This window comes from Harpia harpyja, chromosome 23 (assembly GCF_026419915.1).
Source record: "Harpia harpyja isolate bHarHar1 chromosome 23, bHarHar1 primary haplotype, whole genome shotgun sequence".
NCBI lineage: Eukaryota > Metazoa > Chordata > Aves > Accipitriformes > Accipitridae > Harpia > Harpia harpyja.
The window spans coordinates 4496543-4521343 of record NC_068962.1 but is presented as its reverse complement, the minus strand read 5'-3'; the positions used below and the strand labels follow the sequence as shown (position 1 = coordinate 4521343).

The 24801-nt window shown below is 40.4% G+C and overlaps 1 protein-coding gene across 10 annotated transcripts in view; it reads right to left on the bottom strand.

The window, feature by feature from the left end:
• Positions 1-23517, bottom strand: part of NR2C1 (nuclear receptor subfamily 2 group C member 1) — a 55293-nt gene extending 31776 nt beyond the window's left edge. Inside the window, exons 1-7 of one of the 10 annotated variants that reach the window (XM_052774270.1) lie at positions 15549-15775; positions 14987-15229; positions 13489-13545; positions 9522-9602; positions 7836-8017; positions 4684-4759; positions 2-109 (exon numbers count right to left, since the gene is read on the bottom strand). In XM_052774270.1, coding sequence (XP_052630230.1) covers positions 2-109; positions 4684-4737 — 162 coding nt within the window. In that variant the 5' untranslated portion in view covers positions 4738-4759; positions 7836-8017; positions 9522-9602; ... (1 more) ...; positions 14987-15229; positions 15549-15775. Of the gene's footprint in view, position 1; positions 110-508; positions 615-4683; positions 4760-7835; positions 8214-9521; positions 9603-13488; positions 13546-14986; positions 15481-15548; positions 15776-23298 lie in introns of those variants that run through there. The other 9 variants (XM_052774271.1, XM_052774272.1, XM_052774273.1 and 6 more) reach the window with 9 other exon arrangements.
• Positions 23518-24801: the final 1284 nt, after the last annotated feature.

Here is a 24801-nt window from a genome sequence, read left to right as displayed (position 1 = left end):
CCTGTATACGTTGTGGTAAAGAGAGGCCTGAATCTGCAGGGACAATCTGTATTCGTTGTGCTGTCCCATCCATTAGTGTTTGTCTAACAGCTCCCCTGGAATGGGTAACCTAGAAAGAAGAAACAAATGTAATGGATTGGCAGTGGATACACTACCTTAAGGATGGATACACTATCTTAACGGATGAAACCTTAAGGTTTCACCAACTTCTCATTTCTCTGCACAAGGCTATGGGAAGTCTGACACTCTTACTGCATAAGGAACGCAAATGCTTGTAATCTAATTTAATAGCTTAATTTTGCTAGTTAGAAAATTGTTTGTTTCACTGTTTTAAACCCATTTTGAAATACCTTCCAATTTGAAATTTAGAAACACATTAAGTAAAACAATTAATTGTTGACAAGTCCCTGTAAGTCAATCAGACTGAATGTTTATTACTGTTGATGTTCATGAGACACAATACCTTTTTCATCATAGCTGTGCTACATTGACACTAAAATACTTTTACCTTAATGGCTTACTTAAAGTGACAAAAGAATTTTCGGTGTGGAAACACAGCAATTGTCTTTTCTGTTCTGTCTTTCTGTTAAAGCAGCAAAACCAGAACAACAGAATTCTATCCTGGGGAACTATCAAGAAAGTTAGAGATAATGAATGAAATGCATGAAGTTGGCAGGCAGTGTATCTTAAAACAAATTTAAATCTCTGTGTGAATGCTCTCAGACACAATTTCTGGAAGTGTTTTAATGATTATAAATATTTTAAAAATTCTTCACATGCTATAGCCATAGGTATATGGGGGAAGGTATTATTCATTACATTTTTTGTCAGTAAAAATTAAGAAGTACAGCTGCTATTTGTAGAGGCGTGAACAGAAAGGCCAGACTTTTTGTAGTACAAAGGAAGTTTGTCTTCACAGAATTTACAGATACCTTCAAACTGAAATTTTTGTCTTAAATTCCCAAGTAACTCCCCAAACTTTTTGCAGTTCAAAAACTCTGGAACATCCTGCAATTCTGTATTAATAATAATTCCCAGTATTTACACCACCATAAAAATGCTCCTCTTCAACTGCCCCCCCAAGAATTAATATAGAGAATATATATCTATATCACAGTAAAGGTACTGTTTCATAACAGGTTGAGAACTTTTTCGTTCCTCCTGGATCAGCTTCCTGATTTTGCAACCATGCTACCATGTAAATGCTAGTACCAGCAGAAGAAAGGAGGCAAGAAGATGCAGTTGGAGGTGAGCATGAGAAGGGGAAGGAGCGGTGGGTAAGACTTCCCCTTACAGCAGAAATAGAAGCTCCCATCAGCCTAAGCTGATTTTGAAATTTTACCCATAAAGGCATTACTTTTGCTACCAGTCTCAGCTCTTATAACCTACTTGCTCCTACCCCTTCAGCTTGGTAGGTTAAATTGGTTGGTTAGTCATTCAGTGATCTGGAATAGGACACTGATGCAGGTTAAAAAGCAGCCCAGCAAACAGACAGACAAACAAAGGCTATTCTTAGCATAGCTCAAACCTTCTATCCAGATCTCCACAATGCTCAGAAGCAGACGCATCAGAGCAAATGAGAGAGTGGGATTAAGCAGCTGGGGGGATCGCTTAAACTGCCAGCACCATCAAAAGAAATGCTTGTCAAACCACTGCCCAAGACATTTTCGAACACTGCTTTCTAAAAATACCCAATTTTTCATGACTATGAATGCTTTCCATATTCAAACACTTCATCTGCTTCTTTGCTTAAGTAAAGGACAAAGAAGCTTTCATCATACAGCAACATTTACAGTTTGGAAGAGATGCTTTCAACCACTAAAATTCTGCATCAGCCTTTCAAATGACATGAACACGTGGTGATTTACAGGCAATCGGAGTTTTATGTGAATTTATCTTTGCTTTACAAAATAAGCTACATATTCCAGGACTGTTTTACATTTGCTCCGTTAAAATGTCATGATCTACATGTTGTATAAGTAAAACTGCTCTTCAACCCTATAAAATGTCAGCTTGACAGTTTTACTTCTATACAGAATACAGTTCTTTTTATTGCAGTGAAAAAAAATACTGATAAGAATAACCACAATATTTTTTAAAAATTATATTTTGTACGTGTATGACAGACTGTTTCAAATACATAGCTTTCCTCTGTTACTGTTACTTGGCACAACTGTGGAAACAAACCACCATTTACTTAGCGTACCCAACCACAGATTAAAGAAAGACGATTGCTGCAGGCTCTTGACAGACAACTTCCCTACATGAATCAAGGAATGTGATCTTGATGTAGAAACATGAATTATCCCACACTCAGCAAAAGATGCCTAGCAGTTGGCAGAATCTGAGAAAAGATAAACATTGTGCAACGCTCCATATAGGCAAGGCTATAAATTCTTCTTTTTAATAAGTTTTGCTTTTATGCTAAAAAGCCCTAAACTAACAAAAACACATTTGTGAACATTATCATAAAAGCGTCTGTGATTATTCTGTGTTTTAAAATGCTTCACAAACTATAATTAATATTATAAAGAAATCAAAACCTATGTCACAGAACACTTTTGACCATTATTTCAATGAGACACAGGAGCACTTTCTATTCTCCTCAGAATGGAAACACCTGTCTTTTTCCTTTCATGTTCTACTTATGTAGATTTTTCTTGTAAATTCAATTAAAACTATTTCAACATTGAAGAGAATTACAAATGCTAGCAAAAATACCGCTGAAGTTTCATAGACCTTAAACTATGGTTTTCAATGCTTACATTGAATAGGAACACCACCAAGCAATTACAGCCGGTAGGTCACAGGTAGGTAGGAACGTAAGATACTACATGAAGGCCCCCGTAAGACCGCTTTACTTGCTGACTCCACCTTTCAGGCAGTGCACTCATGCATGGCATGCAAGTTTGACAGTAATTTTGGCTTACGGAGTCCCACCCTGCACTACCCTGGGTGATGCTTTTCAGTCCTTCTAACCACGTGCCAGGTTGGGCTGCACCTTGCACCAGATAAGGGAACTGACCCCAACTGGGAGGGAGAAGACCTTCCTCCACTATCCCATAATTTTTTTTTTTCAGTTTTGTCCACCATGCAGAGACAGAGCTTACATGAGCCAGACTAGCATAGCATGAGAAGAAGTGGCTAAGGGAGGACTGGGGAATGCTTGAGCCGCACTGCTGCCAAGTGAGATGTGATGGTCTCAGGCTCAGTAAAACTTTGCTAAAGGACAAATCCTAATCTACACTGCTGACAAAATGATATCCATGAAAACTGTAAGGCTGCAGTTTCACCATGAACAGGAACAGCCAACAGCTCTCTGCAGTGTCACACCTCCAATCCCTCCGTCTTCTCCCCTGCCTCCCCTTGGCTACCAGCCACCTCCTTTACGCTGGCTCTGGTACTCATTAGAGCCTTCTCAGACCCTACTCAACGCACTAACCCAGCAGAAAACCTTCCACTTGTTTTGGCTGGGTTAGCTTGCTGTTAGTGTGGAAATTAAATAAGGTAAGAAACAGAAGAAGGACCTTCCCTCTCCCACGGCACTGAGATACTAAGTCAGCTCAGTGTCTCATGGAATCATACTATAAAATTGAGAAACAACCCTCAGAGAGGCTAAAAACCATCATCACACCATTCTCTTTTCGGACTGGAACGTACACTCCAGCTACTTTGACTAGCCTGTACTAGTCAAAAATAACAAAACAAGAAAACCCAGGAAATACAGCCCTATTTAGACCTCCACAAGGAATTATATTACTAAAACAAAACTACACTAGAGACGCCATTCTCACCTACAGAGAGCACAAGTGAGAAAAAGAAAACACTATACATCACATAAATCACATCCTTTGAGATAGACTTAGCAACACTCAGATGCTACAATAAAAGCGTAAGACTTTGTACAGAATAGAATTAACCATCCCGCCACCCCCTTTCTATTTGAAATCAAGACTGAGAGGAACTAAAATTACTTGAAAATTATGTCTATGTCTAGACAAGAAATCAAAAGTGGATATTTCAAGTTAAAAAATACCATTTATTTAAGATAAATAAGTTACTGCTTCTATGTAATTTAAACTGGTGCTAATTTTAAATAGATTACGCTATGATGAAACCTTCTAGATAAGTATATATACTCTTATCCCCACTCCCAAACTATCTGTGCATCTCTGGAAGTTCTCTGGCTGCAGTACACAGATTCAGCACACAGGTTACAGAAAATTAAAACCAGAAGTTCAATCTTCCTTGTGACTTATACCAAACACCAACAAATATTTTACAGTGAAGAGCATGGCAAACCTTTACTAGTGAAAACAAAAACAACAACTGAAGCAATTGCTTAATTGGAAAGTAAAAGCTATGTATCGACAACTCTGAAAGTGAGCAAATCAATTATACAACCAGACGGCTCTCTGAAGACCACTACAGGCCCAAAAAGCAGAGCTGAACAGCTAGTCACTTACTGGAAAAACTGCTAGATTTTCCTTTGCTTCATTTCTGTGGGGCAAACTTTGGCAAAAAAGACTTTGCAGCATAACTTTAAAATGGACATAAGTTCTAGTCTTCCATGGGAGAGTCTCTGGAAGCTTTGGGTGTACTAAAAATTATTTTCTCTTGTAATTTTGGTTTTTACATATCAGTCATTCAATGTCTCTTAAATAGGACTCAAAATTTATGTACCTCTCCCATTTGCTGTTCAATAATTTGATGGGCCAGTTCCTCTATGGTTGCCATGATCTTTAATCACCAGAATTTCCTGTCAAAGAAAGGAAAGAAGATGCTTAACATCTATAGCCTCAGAAGTAAAAATATCTTGGAGAAAAAACAGTTCACATAAGTAAAGTATGTTCATTGTTGTCTGAAAGTGACAGCCCTGCAGAATTTAAAGTTTGATTATACTATAAAAGTAATAATTTGTTTTCTATTTGTAAACTTCTGTATCTTTTTACTCAACTCACACAGAGACTTTCTATTTTTCCTCCTCTGCTTTTCCCAAAGAGCAGCAATATAATACACTCCCTGTGAGAACAGAAGTGTATTACTGACCATGACATCAGCAGGGACATAAATAACATCTTAAAAACTGGAACAGAACCAGTTTTGTTAATGCAAATCAAGGGGGGGAATCTAACTTCTAAGCTCACACTGATTTTTCAGTATTAATAGGAATGCTTGAAGGTCAATTTTTTAATTAATAGGAGGCACTACCTGGGAGGCAGAAAATATACATGTTTAAAAAAAGATGCTGCTTTGTTATCAGTACTGTAGTTACAGCATAAGAAGTCCAAATCTTCATAAGAAGAATTTTGTAGGATGTAACACTACATTAATGCAGTGTAAAGCATTCAGATGTAAGCCTTGTTTGTAAATATCGATTTACAAATATTCACTAGGCAGTACTTAAGAGGAACATATACAAATTATGAAGCACCATAAACACTTGATTTTCCTGACAAAAGCTGTATTAAAAAGCACTGTAACACCTACTTCTTGTATGAACAAAGACAGTACCCTTACACTAAAGGATGTGTCTATGTACTAAATTTGCTTTGTTTCAAATATACAACGTACTCAGGTTATACAGCCTCCTCATTGCAGACAAAGTTATAAAGATGTTTAATACCAACCCACATATTCCTGTATTAACATAAGAATAAATGGTGTCAGTACAAAGGATTTTTTACACAGTATAAAAGATTTATTTATTTATTTATTAAGCAGGAATGGTGCTGTGTAAGCATACAAAAAGTTAGAATGCTAATGACAGCAGTTACATATGTAGAAAAGCTGTATGTATAGCTAGTTGGTTCTCACTCTCTAACTTTGCTAGAAATCCTAGGAACCATCTCCTACCCCAGTGATCTCTAAACTTTCCCAATCAACTATGGAAATAAAAAGCTCATTTTGCTCTTATAATAGGAAAGAGAGATCTGTTTTGACTAGGGCAAGAATTGCAGGCCTTGCAAGTGTGCACAGTGGTATACAAAACCCTGATCGATGTGTGGAAGAGAAGACTATGGAAATATTTGGGCACTGCAGACCATTCTTAATCACCCACCAGCATGCTGCATTTAGTTAAATTAAGACCAAAGATGACAGGCATACGCATAAAACATATGAGACTGAAGCTTACGTTGAAAAGCATTATCGCCTTAGAAGATCTAATAAATGTCAGCACCCTTGCAGCAGCATTCTATTAACCCACTTCTGCATGCCCCGAGCTGCAGCACAATCACTATGCAAAGAGCACTTTCAAGTCAGCCAATGTATTCTATCAGATGTTTTCTTCTTTTAAATAAAATACTTACTAGCAACAAAATATTGCATTGTTTACACACACAGTGACAGAAATTAGTATTACTTTATTAAAAAGAAAAAGAAAAGCTAAAAAGGAAAGCTTAACCTCTTAAAAGCAAATTACAGAACTGTTTAGTAAGACAGACACACTTTTGGGTAAGGGAGATGTACGTTTTGCAAAGAGTTATTTCAGAGGAAGATCTTACTGCTTTGTGACAATTTGATGTACCAGAAATATTGTGCATATGATGACATTTTGCAAAAAATTAAGAGTAAACTAAGTAAAATGCTGAAATTCTAGTCTGATACCACTTTGAGTGGGGTTTGGGACTAGAGACTTCCTGATGTCCCTTCCCACCTGGAATATTCTACAACTAAAAAATGCACTATTTTCTTAGCTATCAAAACAACAATTGCTTCCAATTGCAAAAAATTCCCAATATTTTGAAAGCACTTTGATTTGCAAAATCTTTTGACTGCCTCCATATAGGTCTACCGTGCAGGTATTTTCAAGGACACACTAAACAACTACCTAATTTTAAAAGTTTTACTTCACTGAGTGTCCACTTTAAAGAGCTATGCACAAGAAAGCTTATTTTGAGCAGTTTAAACCAATTTTACGGAGAATACATGTTCCCCTATGTCAGCCTTTTGAGACAGCAGTAACATCTTCCGTCCTGCAATCGCTGTCTCTAGCATTGTCTACATTATTTTCCCAAAAGAAACTAGACTACATCAATATCATTTTCCCATCAGAAAAGCCTGGTCTATAATCTTTCCCATAACAAAGTATGATTATGACCGTCTCAATTTTAGTCGTATTTACCAACAGAGCCTACAGCTACTTTAATTTTATTTTATGCTTTCCTAAAACTCCTAGTGTTTCAGCCTGCAGAATTAGCATGTTCCAGCAAGAATACTGAATACTAATTATTACTGCTATAGCTGTGTTGCACCAACTCAGCAGCACACAGAAATCAACAATACAGCACAGTGAAAAGAAAAGCTTAATTTATTGTTCATTTAGCAAAAGCTTACAGCCAAATACTGAACTTGCACAGGAGGCAAAATCTGGAAAATAACTTTTACAGAAATTGACTCAGACATGAAAAATTAAAAAAATTCTTACCTATCATATCTGTGGCACTGCAAAATTATAATTAAAGATTCTCTTTAATGTTCTGTGTCATACAATTACTTTAAATTAACATATCAACACGTTAATATTTTTGCCACAAACTCAGTAAATGAAAGATGGAGAGATCTGATTTCTCCGAGCCTTCATGAGTACTTTGTCTAGTGTCTTAACAAGGAAATAAGGTCTTGTCTTTTTAATGTTGCAGACTCATTACTACCTTATTCAAAACCATTCTGTCACCAAAAGGGCTAGCCTTAACCTGTATCTTGGCCTGAGTTTCCAGCCTCTCTCCTGGTGCCAGCACTGGCACATCTGTGACTTCACAGCCAGCAGCAAAGTTTTATTTTTGTCCGTGTTAGTTCTCAGCCCAAAGAATGACTTGCACTTGCTACATTACCATGCAAACGCTACTGCTGTACCAGTGGTGGAGGGGGACTGTAGATCACACCCTTCCACAGCAGCAGAAATTCACATCATCTTAAGCCATCTGGTCTCCCATACTTTCCCACAGCTCTATAAATTGTTGCGAGATGAGCCTTGGAGCTTACACTCACTTATTTTTGGACCTTACAGATGAACCTTATGAAGAAACAAGAAACAGAAGATGAAAAAAGCAACATACAGCCACAGGACAACACAGGCAACACTTATGATGGTGAAGTGGCCTAGCAGAGACTTCTGGTCCATAAGCTGAAGTTCTGTACAATTAGGAGATTGACAGGAATCTATCTTCTCGCCTCACCTCCTACTTCTAGGAAGGGTATTATTTTCTAATTATAAGAACCTTAATAGTCAAAGCTACTTTTAAAAACAATGCAAGGAAAGCAGTGCAGTTAGAAACGTTTCACACACATAAGCTTATTTATAGCTAACCCTCATATTCTCTAGTAGAAACACTCTTCAGCACAGACATTTCAACCTCTTAGTAGATTTCAGTCCTCCAGTTAACAGATACTGACCTTCTCAAGGCCCAACACCAAACTAAATAGCATCTCATCTTTGAGATGTTAGACTTTGTGTTCCTTGCCATGCTGCCAAATCCTCACCAATAGCACAGCGAGAGTTTGTACTGGTTATGACAGAATTCTGTATTGGTGCGAACACCTGACTGTAACAAGATCTCTCTCACGTGAGCACAATGAATGGCTATGAGAGAGAGCGTGTATTTTTACCTTATTAATTCAGAGGATTATTAATTCAGTGTTATCAAACAGAGCTAATGAAGTATTGAAAACACTCAGCTCCCTCAAATCCAGAATTGGCCATAGACACCCTTTATTTTTGCTGTTAGGAGCAATGTAAGTATACTCTGTTTTACTCTTAAAGAGCAGCGGAAGAGGTTATCTAAAAGAGATTCCCTGTCTTGATGATGTATTATTTTTGCAGGAATCCTAAATTAGAGATGAGAAAAAAGTAGGAAGGAATTTGGAACAGAATAGAGTGTTACTCAGCCACAACCTCCAGCATGTAGCAATACAGTCTGAATGACCCCCAAATAAGCAAAACTAAAGCAAAACTAAAGAAAACCCAAAGGGCAGTGGTAAGCAAATCCTTTGCCAAACTGTTTAGAATCAAATTGCTTTAAAGGTCATGATTGTTAAATAAAAACCTAATGAATTTACATTGGACTTTGAAAGCCTGACTAGATTAATATTCCCTAAACAAGTGATGCTCCTATCCTTCCCCAATCAGAAGAATTCTACTGGTCAAAAAGATTTTCTTTGAAATGTGATTCTCAGAACCAAGAGAAAGAAATCCGTGTTCACAAGAACTTCCAAATCCAGCTATTTCTGGACTTGAAGAACGTTACCTCTCCATTCAGAGCACCTTCAAAAAGGTTCTTCTCAACAACTATAATCTTTAGAGAATGACTTGTAAATGGCATAGCTCTCAGAAAAAAAAAATCCCTCAAAGAAGCGTAACAAACACTTAAATGTCCATCACTGAGTGTCTCAACCACCACCTAAGGACAGCTTTTAAGAATGCTTCACTGTACACCTGACAGAGCATGTTGGATAAAAATAAATTATCTTACCTACAAGTAGTTAACAATAAAAATTGAAAAAATAAGAGGGAAACTCACCTTGAAACTCCATAAATTCTTGATCATAGTCATGAATTCATCAGCTATGAGCTTGAAGCATGAATCCTATACACCCCAAACCTGCTGAGACACAGAAATCTCAAACCAAACCAAGAGCTTTTCAATTGCTCATCCAATCATTCTGTGCTGCTAGTTAGATCATCCCACAGCTTAGAGGCACGCTTCTACAGTGTTGTCTTAGTAGGAAACAAAACCACTGACCTTCAGAATCAAGAGGTATGTGCTTTAAGGAATTACTTTGCACCGGCTAGTTAGTTCTCCGAAACCAGATGTGACTGCCCTCACAGCTAAGATACTTTAGTAAAACAAGTTAGCTTAAAAACTGAAAGCAATTTAAACTAGCATGTTTTACCTTGCTGTAAAGCAGTGAAGGAATACACATGTATTCAACTATGATGCCCCAGCCATAGGGAAACTAACTCTCAGAGAAGCATAAACCATTAAAAGTGAATTTTTGAAACTGTATCTAAAAGAGCCATCTGTTTCTCATTTGAACTAGACTTGTGTGAACAGAGTACTTCAAGCATGCAAACAAGACTGAACTCTTATGATGAAGAGGAATCTGGAGAATTGGTTGAGGCTGTCCTGCCTCTTCACACTGCCTGGAATAAGCACAAGGAAACTCAGCCCATGGACGCAGAACCAGCTGCCAAAGCGAGACAAATCATCTGAGCACGAGCACATGGGGCACGCATAAAATGGAAAAGGAATACACTCACTTGAGTAAGAATCTGCAACTACTATGGTCAGACCACAACGAAGAGCTGCTATGTAAAATTGAAAGAACATTTTTAATAGTTTGCACGGACTAGTAACATGTTGTTTCCTTAGCTCAGACTACTAAAATAAAAACATTCTTCTTGCTACAACTGTATTACTAGTAGCAATGCAAAATTTCTGGAGAGAAGCTGGTAGAGATACAGTATACACTAGCTCCTGATAACTTAGAAGATTAGCCCTGAAAAACACGTTGGTAATCAATAAAAATATTAAGCAAACCGCCTCTGACATGCAGTTATTACAACCTATAAGCAGAAATCCATTGCCTAGAAAAATATTACAATGAAAGTACTGTGATAGCATAAAGTGTGTCTATGTGCATGTATATATATTAAAAATTCAATTTCTGAGACTTAAATGGGATAATTGAAGTGATAGAATTTGTCAGTATACCTTTACAATTATGAAAAAAACCTTTGACTAACACAACAACTAGGTTCTTTCCTAGATATAATTCATATCAGTACCAACTGGCAACTGCTATGTTATGAAAAGAACTATGAAAGCAGTTTTTTTAAATAGTGTTTACAACAGTAATTGATGCATTGGAAGAATGTACTCAGTTTTTCTGCATCTTCTTGCATGCATTAGAACTTGGTAATTTGAGGCCTCTTTTGATGTGACATTAATCATCCTACTGGATTCTTTTTAGAAAACCTATCACTTGACCAAAAGGAAAGGGGTATTAGGCCTTCACATTTTTGTGTTAAAGTTTTGTCATTCAAAGCCATCACTAAATAATAATAATGATAAAAAATATATATATACTCAGGGTTTTTGGCATGAAGCACCATCCTTCTGGTAAAGCCTTACTTATTTATTCTATTTAATTGCAAGTTCAGTTTTTGAGGGTATTGAGCTTGTGATTACATGTTTTTGAGGCTATAAAGCAGAGGTGTAAAGTTCTTGAGTTATAAATACCGATAAACCCATTTATGGAGAAGCTGTGAAACTTTAATTGCTTTGACTCACAAATTATTAAGTTTAAAAGCTCAGAGTTAAGTTAGAAACTGTCCTATTATAGGCATAAAATGTACTGGTGCATTTACACTGTTGCAACATTTGCATTTTTAAACTTCTGTAGTGAAACAAGCCTCTAAACAGAACTAAACTTAAGACTGTTTAAAATGGATAAATGCCAATATATCCCTCCAGTGATTTTTTTTCTTAACACAGTCACATCTTAAGACCAATGTACCTCAGGCCTGATCTATGAAGTTATACTGATTATGAGGATAGGATCTTACGCTGGCTTCACTTCAGCAGGTGAAATTCCTTTGTGTACAAAAGAGTAACTGGCAAGTTAGTACTCCTTAACAGTCAGTTCCACTACAGGCTCTTGCCAGTGAGGTAAAACACTGATACAAGTCTCAGAAGCAGACAACCAGTCCGAAACACTGGTCAGACTTCAACAGCATAGAAGCGGAGACAGCATAGCTTGGAACGCCCCACTGAATTAATCCTCCATCTCATCATCTTGAAGCGCACATGTGGATGTGCTACTTTGGAACTGGTTGCTGAATCACCAGAGTGTAGTGCATTATTCTGAAGCTTGTCTTTACCGTTTGTGTTAAAACACCATGCAGTAAAGAGTACTGCTCAGCAACTGGCTCAACAGCACCTTGGTCATGTCAGGAGTTGCACTGAGGTCCTTCATTACTTATCACAGCTCTTAAAGTGAAGAGTGTAATTTTAATTTTGGCCCAAGGAGCTGGAATTTCCATGGACTTTAAGACAAAACCGTGAATGACGAGTGTCTTTTGACACTTTTAGCCTAAAATAAAGGCTAATGAAATGGCATAAGTGAGGCTATGGCTCACATCACTGCACAACTTCATGCACTGCCAACATATCCTTCGTAACCAGTATGACTTGCAATTACATACAATGAAAAATTCATACATTTTACAGGATTATTCCCTTACATTTTCTATCTTTTTTTTTAATAACATGAAATTAAAGAGTATTACTGACAAGAATTTACAGATTAACTACATGATGTTTTATATTTTGACACTTGCAATTTCAAGTTGCATGAACATTCAGTAGTAGGTTCTTTTGTATGTTGTTGCTTTATTTAACTTGGTGAACCCTAAACACCAGGGCACTAATTGACAAATCCACTATTTGTAACAATGGTACTCTGTGCTGAAATGCCTTAGCTTAAATCACCTCCAATAAACCACATGACTTTGTTCTGAAGAGCATGTATACTGGCAAAAAAACCTCACCAACTTAAATGTTTAAACGATAAACTTTCAGGCAGCATTTCATGCCACAGCTCAACTGCTGAAATGGCTAGCTGAAACAGGCATTCCTATCCCACTCCCCATTTTTGCTTTATTATTTAATCTCTTCCAGTGCTGGCATTGGCATACACATAATGCCGTGAGGAGTCAGTTCAAGGAACTGAACTGACAGAAACCTCTTTCTTATTTGTAAAGTCAGGACATAGTTTCAAAGGCAGTCTGAACAGAATTACAGCTCACCCCCGGGGAGAAGGTCCTGCTCACCCTGACCAAGCTGTGGTGGTACTGACCACACAGTAAGACAATTCAACTCACTAAAAAGACAGAAAACCTAGCAAAAATGCACCAAACATAGAATCATAGAATGGTTTGGGTTGGAAGGGACCTTAAAAGGTCATCTAGTTCCAACGCCCCTGCCATGGGCAGGGACACCTTCCACTAGACCAGGTTGCTCAAAGCCCCATCCAACCTGGCCTTGAACACTTCTGCTAGGTAAGCACACTGAACTAATTTACTTTGCAGTCAGATTCACTCCATCGCAGACAAAAGGGAGAACATGCTGTTAGAAGTCAAGGGAGGGAGGGAAAAAAATGGAGATTAAGGAGGAAGCAAACCTCCCTTTCCATTCTTGTTGGTTGGGAGCTGGTAATTCAGTTCAACTGCACCATGAAACTGCACCCTTTGTTTTCGGCCCACCCGGCTGCCTGACACAGCTCAGTGTGGAGTCAGACAAGCTCCACTTCCAGTTGTGCGAAGCAGCATGGCTGCCTCTTTGAGCAGTAGCTACCTGTTAGGCTGTGCATCTTGACACTGGAGACGGGGGCTGGCAGGACAGGTCAAGGAGAACTGGCTATCAACAAATTCTAAGCTAACTTTGGGACAGATGGAAAAAGTTTTGTAGTTCACCTTTTGCTTACCTAAGGTATCTATCTTAGAGTTCACATCAGGTATGCTTAATCATTCTTTAGAGATCCCTGCAAAGAATTAAGCGGGAGAAAAAAGTTTTAGCTGGTTTTTTTTCCTATTATGTAAACTTAGAAATTTAGCAAATTTTTTCATGTTTTTAAAAGCTTCTTTTCCTGAGTTACTCCAGCCAACATTCCCAAAGTCTGAATTGTTTCCTGTGAAATGATGCATATATTCTAAACTCTGAGCTGTCTGAAACTGGGAAATATTTCTTAAACACTTTAGAACAAACCTTCATTTCCCAGTAAAGAAAAAGATTTAAAGTAACTATCACCACAGTCTGAGTTTTGATCTTCAATAACTGGAAGTAATCTTCAAGGTGTTCTCATCTAATGTCAATCTTCCTGATTTCAGAAATGCTTCTTTTCTCCACACCTGTCCAAACCATGCCACACACCTTCAAAGCATGCGTCAGGCAACATACGAGAAATGTTTTTTATTGTCAGTATAGGAAAGAAGTAAAGTCAAATAATTGATGGTTTCTTGCTCGAGAATGCTTTGTTCTCCTTTCAAAGGGAATGAGACAAACCAAGATAAACCAAACTCTATCCAGATGCTAGTTAAAGACTGCTAATCACATTTATAGTTCCTTTCTGAAGTTATCTAAACCAATGAAAGGATAAGAGCTGGAATTCTAAGAGGCCAGAGAAGACAAAATGAAAAAAACTGCACATACTTTTAGTATCTTCTTTATAATGTCCCACAATTAAAAGAACTGTAATACTACAGTTATATTATTACTCCAACAGGGGGAAGGAGAGCCAAGGCTCCTGCCAATACATCAAGCACTATGTTGTTTGCAAACATTGCCCAGTTAAATTTTACCTCATTTATATCTCACTTTGAATACTCTTGCAAAATTATTTTCTTCACTCACTGTTTCAACCAGTGAGTCTATTGTTGCTTATAGCAATTATTGCTTAATAGCTCTACTGGTTTCCCTTTGTCACATTAGACTTAAGATCCTTGCCTTTACTTTTACCATGAAGGTTCTGAAAAATGAAGTGATAAGAAATGCTTTGTCCCATGACCATTTAGCTAGTAATACTGTTCACTGCTTAAGTCTTACTTCCTTCTACAACTTTTTGCAGATCTGCCATTAAGATTGTGTCATGGTTTAAGCCCAGCTGGTAACAAAGCACCACGAGGCCACTTGCTCATTCCTCCCCCCCAGTGGGATGAGGAGAAAATATAATGAAAACCTCGTGAGTCAAGACAAGGACAGAGAGGGATCACTCACCAGTGATGGTCATGGGCAAAACAGACTTGACTTGGGGAAAAAGGCTCGGCCTTAGCCAGCGGCAGGTCCAACTTGGAGCCGGGGAAGCTTCTAGGAGCTTCTCACAGGAGACAGCCCTGCAGCCCCTCCCCTGCCATCAAAACCCGTGCCACACAAACCCCTAACAATTGGAAACACTCTTCCTAAAACTCTACAAAACAAATACATACCCTTCCTTCAATTTGTCTTAAAGGAGATGTGTTGCTGACAATGTCAAAACTGACAACATTCAGACTGTCAACACGGTCACCGCCTCTCCAACTGTCCAATATATTCTACTTCTGTACCCTTGTATTCCCTCAGTCTGTTATGATCCATCTGTGTATCCTCTCATTAGTGGTAAATTTCTGGGGCCAGGGAAACATCACTTTCTTAGAAGACTCCCAACACAGTAAGGCTCCTCTTCTGTTGCTCTAGGTACAGAGTAACACAAATATTAGCATCTGTATTTATACTGATTAGACCTGCTTTACAAGTAGAATCACTGCATTTGTTTTCAAAGTTACTTCTTGACTGCTTGACAGTATTACTTCCCACATAATTAAATCACAAGAAATTAAGATCTTTCAAAAACCTTTGAAAAAGAAACTAACTCACGGAGAGACAGTATCATATATCCATCTCTCTTCTTTTCAAAACCTCAATATCACAACCCAATTTATTAGAAGCAGCTTATCTAAAAGCAGGCATTTTGACCAAAGACAGGCATTAGACTTCCTCTGTATTACTTACAAGTAATGCAGTAATGCATTTACTGCATCTCTCTTCATCATCTTCAGGCTCAAATGAAATCCAACCGGAATCTCTTTCTGTATGTATATCTTATGTAAATATCATTAGTTTATGCCCTTAGGAAATGAGTTAGTGAGCCTTCTTGGCAGGAGGAGTCAGAATTATTTTTAAATACATCACTATCATCAGTGTTAGCCCAAACTTGTTGATGTTGAACTTGGCATCAGTTGCCAATGGTTTTCCATCACTACTTTAGATAAGCGCTCCATAAGCCACCATGTCAGTGGCTATCTTTCATTAGCTTGCACTAATTCAACCATTCTTCTTTACTTCTTCCTCAGTTTTTACGTGCCAGAGTTTCCCCAATGCTTTAGTCAAAATAACTTAGGAAAGACTTACTTTTTAAATTCTTTTTGGCTTACTTCAACTGAAATGGGTTAGGAAACATTCCCATGAGAACAGCCAGCAGATTTGAGGGTCAGTAATCAGGAACACTAACCACTCTTCCACTAGTACAGTTATACCCAGAAGACATCAATGTTTAACTCACACCCTTCTCCAGTGACAACAGTTATACAACTTTAATTGTCCTAGAAGCAAGTTCCTACCAACAGTATTTCAAAATATTATACCAGTGTAGACCAAGGACTTTAAAAGCAGTAGCAAGAAGAATATTTCTTTATGTTTGGACCCTCCATTTGATATAAATGGTAACATTTCTTGTTCTGTTATATTGCACTGTTGGCATAGCTGCCCCACTATCAGGTACCTTGATTCTGATTTAACACCCTTTAAATGAGTGAGAACAAACTGCATCGGTGTGAAGATACAACATGAGAAAATTCTGTCCACCCCAGAGGTCTTCAGTTTACTTTAAAAATAAAATGTCGTAACCCTGGCCAGTGTAGTTTTACTGGTGCAAAAATGTTGCTTGTAAAGTTTGAGTAGTTTAACTTACCCTGCTGGCACTGTCAAACCAGTTTGACTCTCTGTATGTATGGAATTCATAATGATTCTGGTAATGACTATGTATATGTACGGAATGTGTGTTAACACAGGGGTCTTTCCTAGATTAAATCCACCTGTAGAAGATCAGATGCACATTTAAACTAATAAAGTTACATAAGAACTTTCTAGATACTTTTGAGGTGCAGGCACGTTAACTAGTTACCACCGCAGATGTTACCGTGAACATCGTTCTGTTCTTACATCACAGTAAAGACAAATACAGGAAGATCAACATGACTTTTTAGGAAAGCTCAAAAGGTTAATATAATGGAAAGCTAACTGGAGAAGTATTCCCTGTTAAAAGAAACTGTCTTAATCACTCTCTATAGTCATACTGCTGCAGTAGTAAATGATTTCAAATGATCTCAGAAAATGAATTAAGGATACACTATTTTAGCTCAGGTCACCCCACCGGGCTTACAGCTGCTCTGTACCTTAAAATGGAAACTAGTCCTCATTTCCTTTTTCAAACTCATCCTGTACTAATTAAGAATTCAACATAACCTGTGCCAAACTTGTTTAATAAATAGCTACATGTAAAAGAGAAAGCACTTAATGCCTCTATGATTAGAAGTGCCAGAGCTGGGGTTCTGTAACTTGCTTTAAGCACTAAGATTTCTTTATACTTCAGAACAGTATTCTGCAATGCTTTATAGATAATAAATTAAGCCAAGGAACCCAAACACATCTGTGAAACAAACGATGCTACTTTGCTCAATGCTTTCTACAAGAAAAGCTCAATGAACTCGGCAAGCTAAATGAGCTATTCTTGGATTATCGTTCTATAAGCCATATTGCTCAAGATGGTAGAACAGTTGGCAGACTTAAAGTAGTAACATTCTCTTTATCAATGAACTAAGGAATATTTATGTGACTCTTGACACCCAGTTAGATACTGTTTACTAAATTTGCATGACATCAAGATTTAGAGAGTACATATGTAAGAGACAGATAGCAATAGGAAACTGAAGCAGCTAAACCTGCAGGCAAGCAAGGGAAGATGAGATGCTTGTAAAAGCATAAGGGAACAATTAAAAGGCACACAGCAATAGAGAAAGAGGAGCATTTGCAGTCATGCCTGTACAATTAATGTAGAATCGTTGCTCTCACTGCTTTTTCATGTAAGCAAGTGCTACAGTGGGAGGAGAGGTGAGAAAACAAGATTGCTAGGATAAATTTTCAGGAGACTGCAGAGTCATTCTTACAGTTTGGGCCACCAAAGGACAGTCGTCTCACTTTTAGCCCTGGGGTCCTGTTGCTTTTATCGTGCCATCTCTAGAACCTGCCTGAACAGCTACAGGGCTGATTCAGCTCACCAGCCCCACAAACGGGGGAATGGAAGGAGGGGGAAAGGCAAGGGGGCTGTCTGCAAGCTGAGTCCACTCACATGAGCACTGGCTACACGCCAGAGCTAGGTAAGGAGACAGCCATTTAATCAGGTCAAGCTGCCCTGTGTAATGTCAGCCATAGCCTGCATCTCCACCTGAAGCTTGCAAAATCCCGCATTGGTACAAGAAGGAAAAAAACCTCAAACTGGTTCCCTGTGGCAGAGCTGAAGCTGCACAGCGAACCAGACCAGGAAGCTCATCTGACTGAAGACCTCCCGCTTTGCTGGATTAGGTTCCGTTCTCCCCACCTGGCATGCAAAGATTACACTAAGACAGCATAGCGAGTGCAAACCCTTCTTTCCGAACACACCGAGGCATTACATCCGCTATGGGATAATTACAGCATTTCACAAAGAGGTAGCCCCACTCCTGGCTGACAGCTTTGTACCCCTCTGCATTTGACCTCGTGGTTGTATAGCTGTAAGGTAAGCTCATCTTCTGAATTTATTCACCCTGCAGCTAACAATTGCTATACGTAACACAAGAAAAGCAGGCAGAAACAGAAATAAGACCACTTCTTTTGGAAAAAGGCCGTATTGTTACACCAGCTTATGTATAACACCAAACTGCCCACATGGGTGTGGTGTGAGATGGCTGCTTGGAGTATTCACTGAACTACAGCCACAGACAAGGTAGTTTACACATGAAGGAACACTACAGAAAGGACTTGCAAGCCTATTCAACAGTACTACTACTAACTCTTCCCTTACAACTTGCACATGTTCTTACCCACAGAAAATTCCTTCAGAAAAAAACCCCGAGTTTCATACACATCCTCCCAGTAAATCAGTGTTGACATTGTTTCAGATAAAAATATCCCTTTATAAATCTCATCACCTGCCTTTTCCCTGTTTTTCTTTTTTTTTTTTCTTTATCAACTCCACAGGATTAGATTTTGTTAGAGGGTGAGTGTATTTTTTTTTTTTTAAATCCTATAAACATGCATGTAAAGCACTATGGAAAAAATAGTCAGTCAAAAGTGAAAGCATTAGTCATGTTGACACTTAACACTGTCCTGCTAGTACTTCAAAGGCAACATATTACCAAAGCAAATTGGGCAGTTTTCACACCACAAAGTTACTGCTAAGTTATGAACAGCAACCTCAACTTATTTGGAATGAAACAACCATTAATTATAGCTAATATGACAATAGCAGAGGGTTTGGCTTTAGTTTTTGGTGGTTTATGTTTTCCAAGTTTCTGGTTTCACTTCCTGCAAAGGCAGTCAAATATTTAGCTTAGCCCAGCCTGTCTTCGTATCAAGTTGAACAGAAGTAATTTAAGTAAAAACAAATTTGAACAGCCGTTCAGAGAAGGCCTGGCCAAACCAACATAATTAATCTAAATATTGATACAGAAAGGCAGTTCTTAGACCATGATTTTCAGGAAGGAACGTACTTTCTTACAAAATCTGCAGCACTGCATCATAAGATAGTTGGGACTCGCTCAGAAAGCACAAGCAACCTTCCAGTCTCAGAGAAAAGGAAATTAAGAGTTTGATTCTTCAGAAGAGAAAACCTTTGTTGATTTAAGAGTTTGGTGAGTACTATCTAATGCAATAATCTCTGGAATCAAAAGCTGCTGACTGAAAGGTAAGAATATGGACAGGTCTGCATACACACAAGAGTAAGAATTTGATTAACTGTACCTTTGCAGTTTTATCCACCATTCTCACACTGATTAAATTCTGTTTTGCAGCGGCTTACCTTATGCCCATAACGCACAGGCACAAGTTTAAAGTGCTAAAAGCACCTTGAAAGAACACTGAGGAAAAAAATTTTAAAAGCTTACCAGAAAGTAACTTAGGTATTGTTTAGTTTTCCCTGATGGTCACTGTTGGGTTGCATGCTGCAGCCTGCATGTGACAAAAAAGCATATGCAGACAGCTGTGCCAGCCAGAGCCTGTGGCCCCCACACCCACCCCAGCTGCTTACCGCTTCCTCACCATGGATGTTAATGCCCCCACAGGTCTGGGAAAGCAGATACTCAAATGAGAGCTCCCTGACCTCTATCAACCAAAATAACACAGGTTAGCAAAGCTTACTATTAAAACTGCTTAAGCCAGGGCGGCTGCTGAAGCAGGAAAGGCACACGTACCCTCTGCCAGCTGAGATCCTCTTTGCCTGCCAGCAGAACAAACGTGTGCAAGTTGAAGATTTGACACCGCTGTATTCCTTATAGACAGTTAAGCTCCCTACTTTAAGCAAGGGGTGATTTTTTTTTCAGGTTTTTTTGACTCAGACATTAGACACAGGTTACTTTCTTTAGGGAGACTGCTTTCCTTCACAAACTGTAAGGAAATTCTAGCATTTTCACTGGCTGCACAAACTTTAATCGCATAATACAATGAGCACACAATAACTCAAAACCAAAAATTGAGTAGCAGCATAGGAAACAAGCAAACTAATCTTACCAATGTAAATATTTAGATTTCACATTATAGATGAAAGCCAGTTTTCACTGGACTAGCGCATTAGCTTTAAGCATTCTGTAAATATATTTTGCATGTGAACTATTTAACTAGAGTATCAGTGCGTTTTTGTTTGGTTTTGGTTCCCTGTCTCCCCCCCCCCCACCTCTTCAACTTTAGTAACAGAATACAATCATAAAATAGTTCATGTTGAAAGGTACTTCTGGAGGTCATCTGGTCCTACCCCTTTTCCCTCAAAGCAAAGTCAGCTTCAGAGTTACAGACGTTGCTTAGGGCTTTGTCTTCAGAGGCTAAGAAACTAGACCAGAAAAATCAAGGTAGGCTTAAAAAAAACCAACCCAAAATCAAGGTAGGCTTAAAAAAAACCAACCCAAAACCCAATCTCCCCTCCTGTCCCGCAATCTAGCCTGGGCTACGGCTATTCTTCAGGATATCGTAACTCCCACCAAATTTCTTCCCTTCAAGACAACATTTCACAAGAAAATACAGCCAGCAAGAAAAACAGAAATATTAATAAGAATTGAGGGGAAAGGTTAAAGCTAGTTAATTTCCCTACTGTGAGCTCTTTTCTGTAATAAGAATCTTGATCTGTTGTTGCAGAATGCAACAGACTTAGCAAGTGGCATCCAATGATCCAGCTAGAGCAGTTTGCATGAACTGCAGAAGCAGTTAAGGACTGTACACCCCACCGGCTGAGGTCAGTTATGTTCCTTACATTACCATGCATGCCCACACATACAGCTGACCACCATCACATGAAAATACTTAGTCCTGTGATAAGAGAGGGTCTGCAATATCTCTGGAGAAAGAGCTACAGACAGCAGCAGTCAAACATTTCACAGACCTTAAGACTTCCCTCAAACAAGTGTCCCTGAGGAAAGCTGTACAGCAAGGAGTGAGCTGTGGGCTAAATGCTCTGTTGGACATCTCATGTCACAACTAGCTACCATAGACTAAGGAGGGGTGGTGGTATATTTATGGAATTGTTTCCAGGTAAAAATGCTGTTACAGCATGTCCTGGTTTCAGCTGGGATAGAGTTCATTTTCTTTCTAGTAGCTGGTATAGTGTTATGTCTTGGATTTAGGATGAGAAGAATGTTGGTAACACACTGATGTTTTCAGTTGTTGCTGAGTAGTGTTTAGACTAAGTCAAAGATTTTTCAGCTTCTCATGCCCAGCCAGCAAGAAGGCTGGAGGGGCACAAGGAGTTGGGAGGGGACATAGCCAGGACAGCTGACCCAAACTGGCCAAAGGGGTATTCCATACCATGTGATGTCATGCCCAGTATATAAACTGGGGGGAGTTGGCCTGGGGGGTGGATCGCTGCTCAGGAACTAACTGGGCATCAGTCAGTGAGTGGTGAGCATTTGCATTGTGCATCACTTGTTTTGTAAATTCCAATCCTTTTATTATTATTATTGTCATATTATTATTATTTCCTCCTTTCTGTCCTATTAAACTGTCTTTATGTCAACCCATGAGTTTTAGTGTTTGTTTTTTTCCCTGATTCTCTCCCTCATCCCACTGGGTGGGGGGGAAGCACATGAGTTGCTGGCTGGGGTTAAAGCACAACACAGAAAAAGCCATCCAAAATTACCAAGTGTAGAAGAAAGAGTCACTGGTTAAACGCTGTCTCGTCCAGCACAGTAACGTGATGTTTTGCCTCCCCCCATACTTATATTTCTACTTATACAATGCAGACTGCAAAATTAGGAAGCTGTCCTACAGACAACTATTTGAATTTTTTGCCATCTTATTTTTCTATGATAGGTGTGGATGCAGCTGTCCCTACTACACCCTTTCCCAAGTCCACTTTGCTGATGCTCCTATCAGTAGCTTCAGATCAGAGAGTTCACATATGAAGAATGCCCAACTCAATTTTTCAAGAATCATGTCTACACACTCATCTGGCCATAAAACCAGTATCAAGACTTTTTCTCTTCCTGTTGCCCAAGTGTATTTGCACAACACAGGCCATCCCCTCTCTTCCCTCCACAACGTGCAAATTTAAGTTCATCCTGTGGTACAGGGCCGTGTTTGGTTGGTTTTTTTACCCTCAAGACAAGACACTGCAGCACCGAGAAAGGAGAGAACCCACAAACCCCGCAGCTTGGCAGAAAAACCCCACCCAAGGAGACAAAATAAAGAACAGCGACAGGGTCGCCTGCCCCAACAACAAAAAATAACACCGGGGGTTACGCAGGACGCACTCCCTTCACCCACATAAACCCAGACAGCCGCCAGAGATATTTGAGAAGAGCGGAACGGCGGGGTGATGGAGTCAGCGGGCACAAAGTGGCCGGCGGGGGGGGGCCACGGTCACATTTCCCCCCCCCCCCCCCCCCGAGAGGACTAAGGCCGCGGGAGACAGACAGACAAACAAGCCAGACAGACATGCGGCGACCAGGCAGCAGCCCAGCGCCCGGGCCCGTCCCCCCCCCCCCCCCCGAACCCCGGCAGGCTGCCCTCGCCTCTCCCCTCCCTGTGGGGGGGGGCTTCACCGATCGGGGGAAGGAACGAGGAGCCAGCGCCCGGGCTCGCCCCTCCGCCTCGGCCAGCGGGGCCGCGGAGCTGCGCCCCACACAAAATGGCTGCGCGGGGCCGGGTCGGAGGGAGCCGGAGCCCAGCATGGAGGGTGGTATCGCCCGCCGCCTCCCTCTCCTCAGCAGGAGGGACCGGAGCCCGCCCAGCGCCGGCGGGAAGCGGCAGCCGGCGCCGCCCGGATACGGGGCGGCGGGAGGCGTAAGCGGTTCCTGTAGGTGAAAGGTCGGGGGGCGCGGGGCCGCCACCGGGACGCGCCGAGGCCTGAGGCGAAACGGGGCGGGCGGTGCCCCGCGCTCCGCTCCGCGGAGGCCGGGCCCGCACGGTTAACGCGCGGCCAACCACCAAAGAGCCGCGTCGGCGGCCGGTGGAGTACGCTCACCTGGCGGGGCCCGGCGGCCTCTCCCGCAGCTTTAGTTGTCGTCGATCGGCTCCGGTTCCCGGAGGTCAGAGTTCGCGACTCCGCTCCGCTCCGCCCCTCCCCGGCGCGGCGGCGGCGGCGGCTGCGCCTGCGCTCACGCCCGGGCGCCTGGCGGGGAGGGGTCCGCGCGGGGGCGGGGCGGGGCCCGGGTGTGAGGGAAAAGGCGGGCTGGGCTCTGAGGCGAGGATTCCCTCAGGGGCTGGAGCCTGAGGCGAAGGCTCCCTCACGGGTGGGGAAGCGTGGCCGTGGCCCGCTTCGCCTCGTCGTGACAGCCGCTGGCAGCAGCAAATGAGTTGGTTTCAAATGTCCACAGTGCTCCGAGCAGGGTTTGGGGAAAAAAAAAAAAAAAAAAAAAAAAAAAAAAAAAGGCAGCGGGCAGGCGGGCTGCTAAGGAGCGCGCGCTCTGCGGGCGTGGGACTGTGGAAAAGAGATGCCCAAGGAACGACTTGCTGCTGTTGTGGCTGTGGCTGGACGTGCGTTTGGACCAAAGTTGCATTAGCTAATGGGTTTATGGTAATTATTTTAGTGACCTTGATTTCAAGTAAGAGTTTTATACTTTAAATATGTCCCCTTTCCCCCCTCCTCTTCCATCTGTTCGACAAAGATTGTATAGCTGTGGTGAGAGATCCGCAGGAACTTCATTTAGGCCACCGGGGCTGCGTGCACGTCATCATTATCTGAAATTCCTTTAGACCATTTTATGCAATTTCTACTGAATCAGATGACACAAGCATCAACATCTGAGAAGCAGAGATATGAAAAAACCCCAAAGAATATACGCAATTTATGTCTTAACGTTAATAAAATCATTTCACACTTTTATCTTGCTGATTCCTTTACTGCTTTTCTTCCACCCCCAGTCCCACAGCTGCACTGGCGTCTAGCTACCCTAGCTCAGGAGCACTAGCTCAGTCTGTACTTGCAAGCATCGTACTTTGCTTTTTGATCAAACACATTTCCCGAAGCCAAATGCAAATAAGCCTCATGAAGAATTTTTAAATTGGAGCAATTAACTTGCTAAGCATTTTCTGAAAGTGTCAAATGTTACAGCGCTCTCAATTTGCAGTACTTGTCACTTCCCAAACTGGCCTGAGCTGCACATCCAGTTCCTAAATGAAGGAGCTTATTGCAGTTTAATTTAACAAATACCAAGGAATTTGCACCAAAGCTTATTTCAGGCGAGTATTCTGATATCCTCAATAGAGCAGAAATGTCACTTTAACAAATAAAACATTTTGATTTTTTTTCTTAGCAAGCAACCCAATTCAAACTTGATCTGTATTACAAAGGCACGTCCATGTAGCTGCGTCAGCCAGGATTACGAGAGACACAGCCCTATCAAAAACATGCAGAGGAGGAAAACCCTTTATGCTGTTACTGCAAGTTATCAAAAAACTGCTTTCAAACATCTGTCAGAGAAGTACATGGAGGCAGCATAACTAACCTGACAGAAAAATCTCTCCC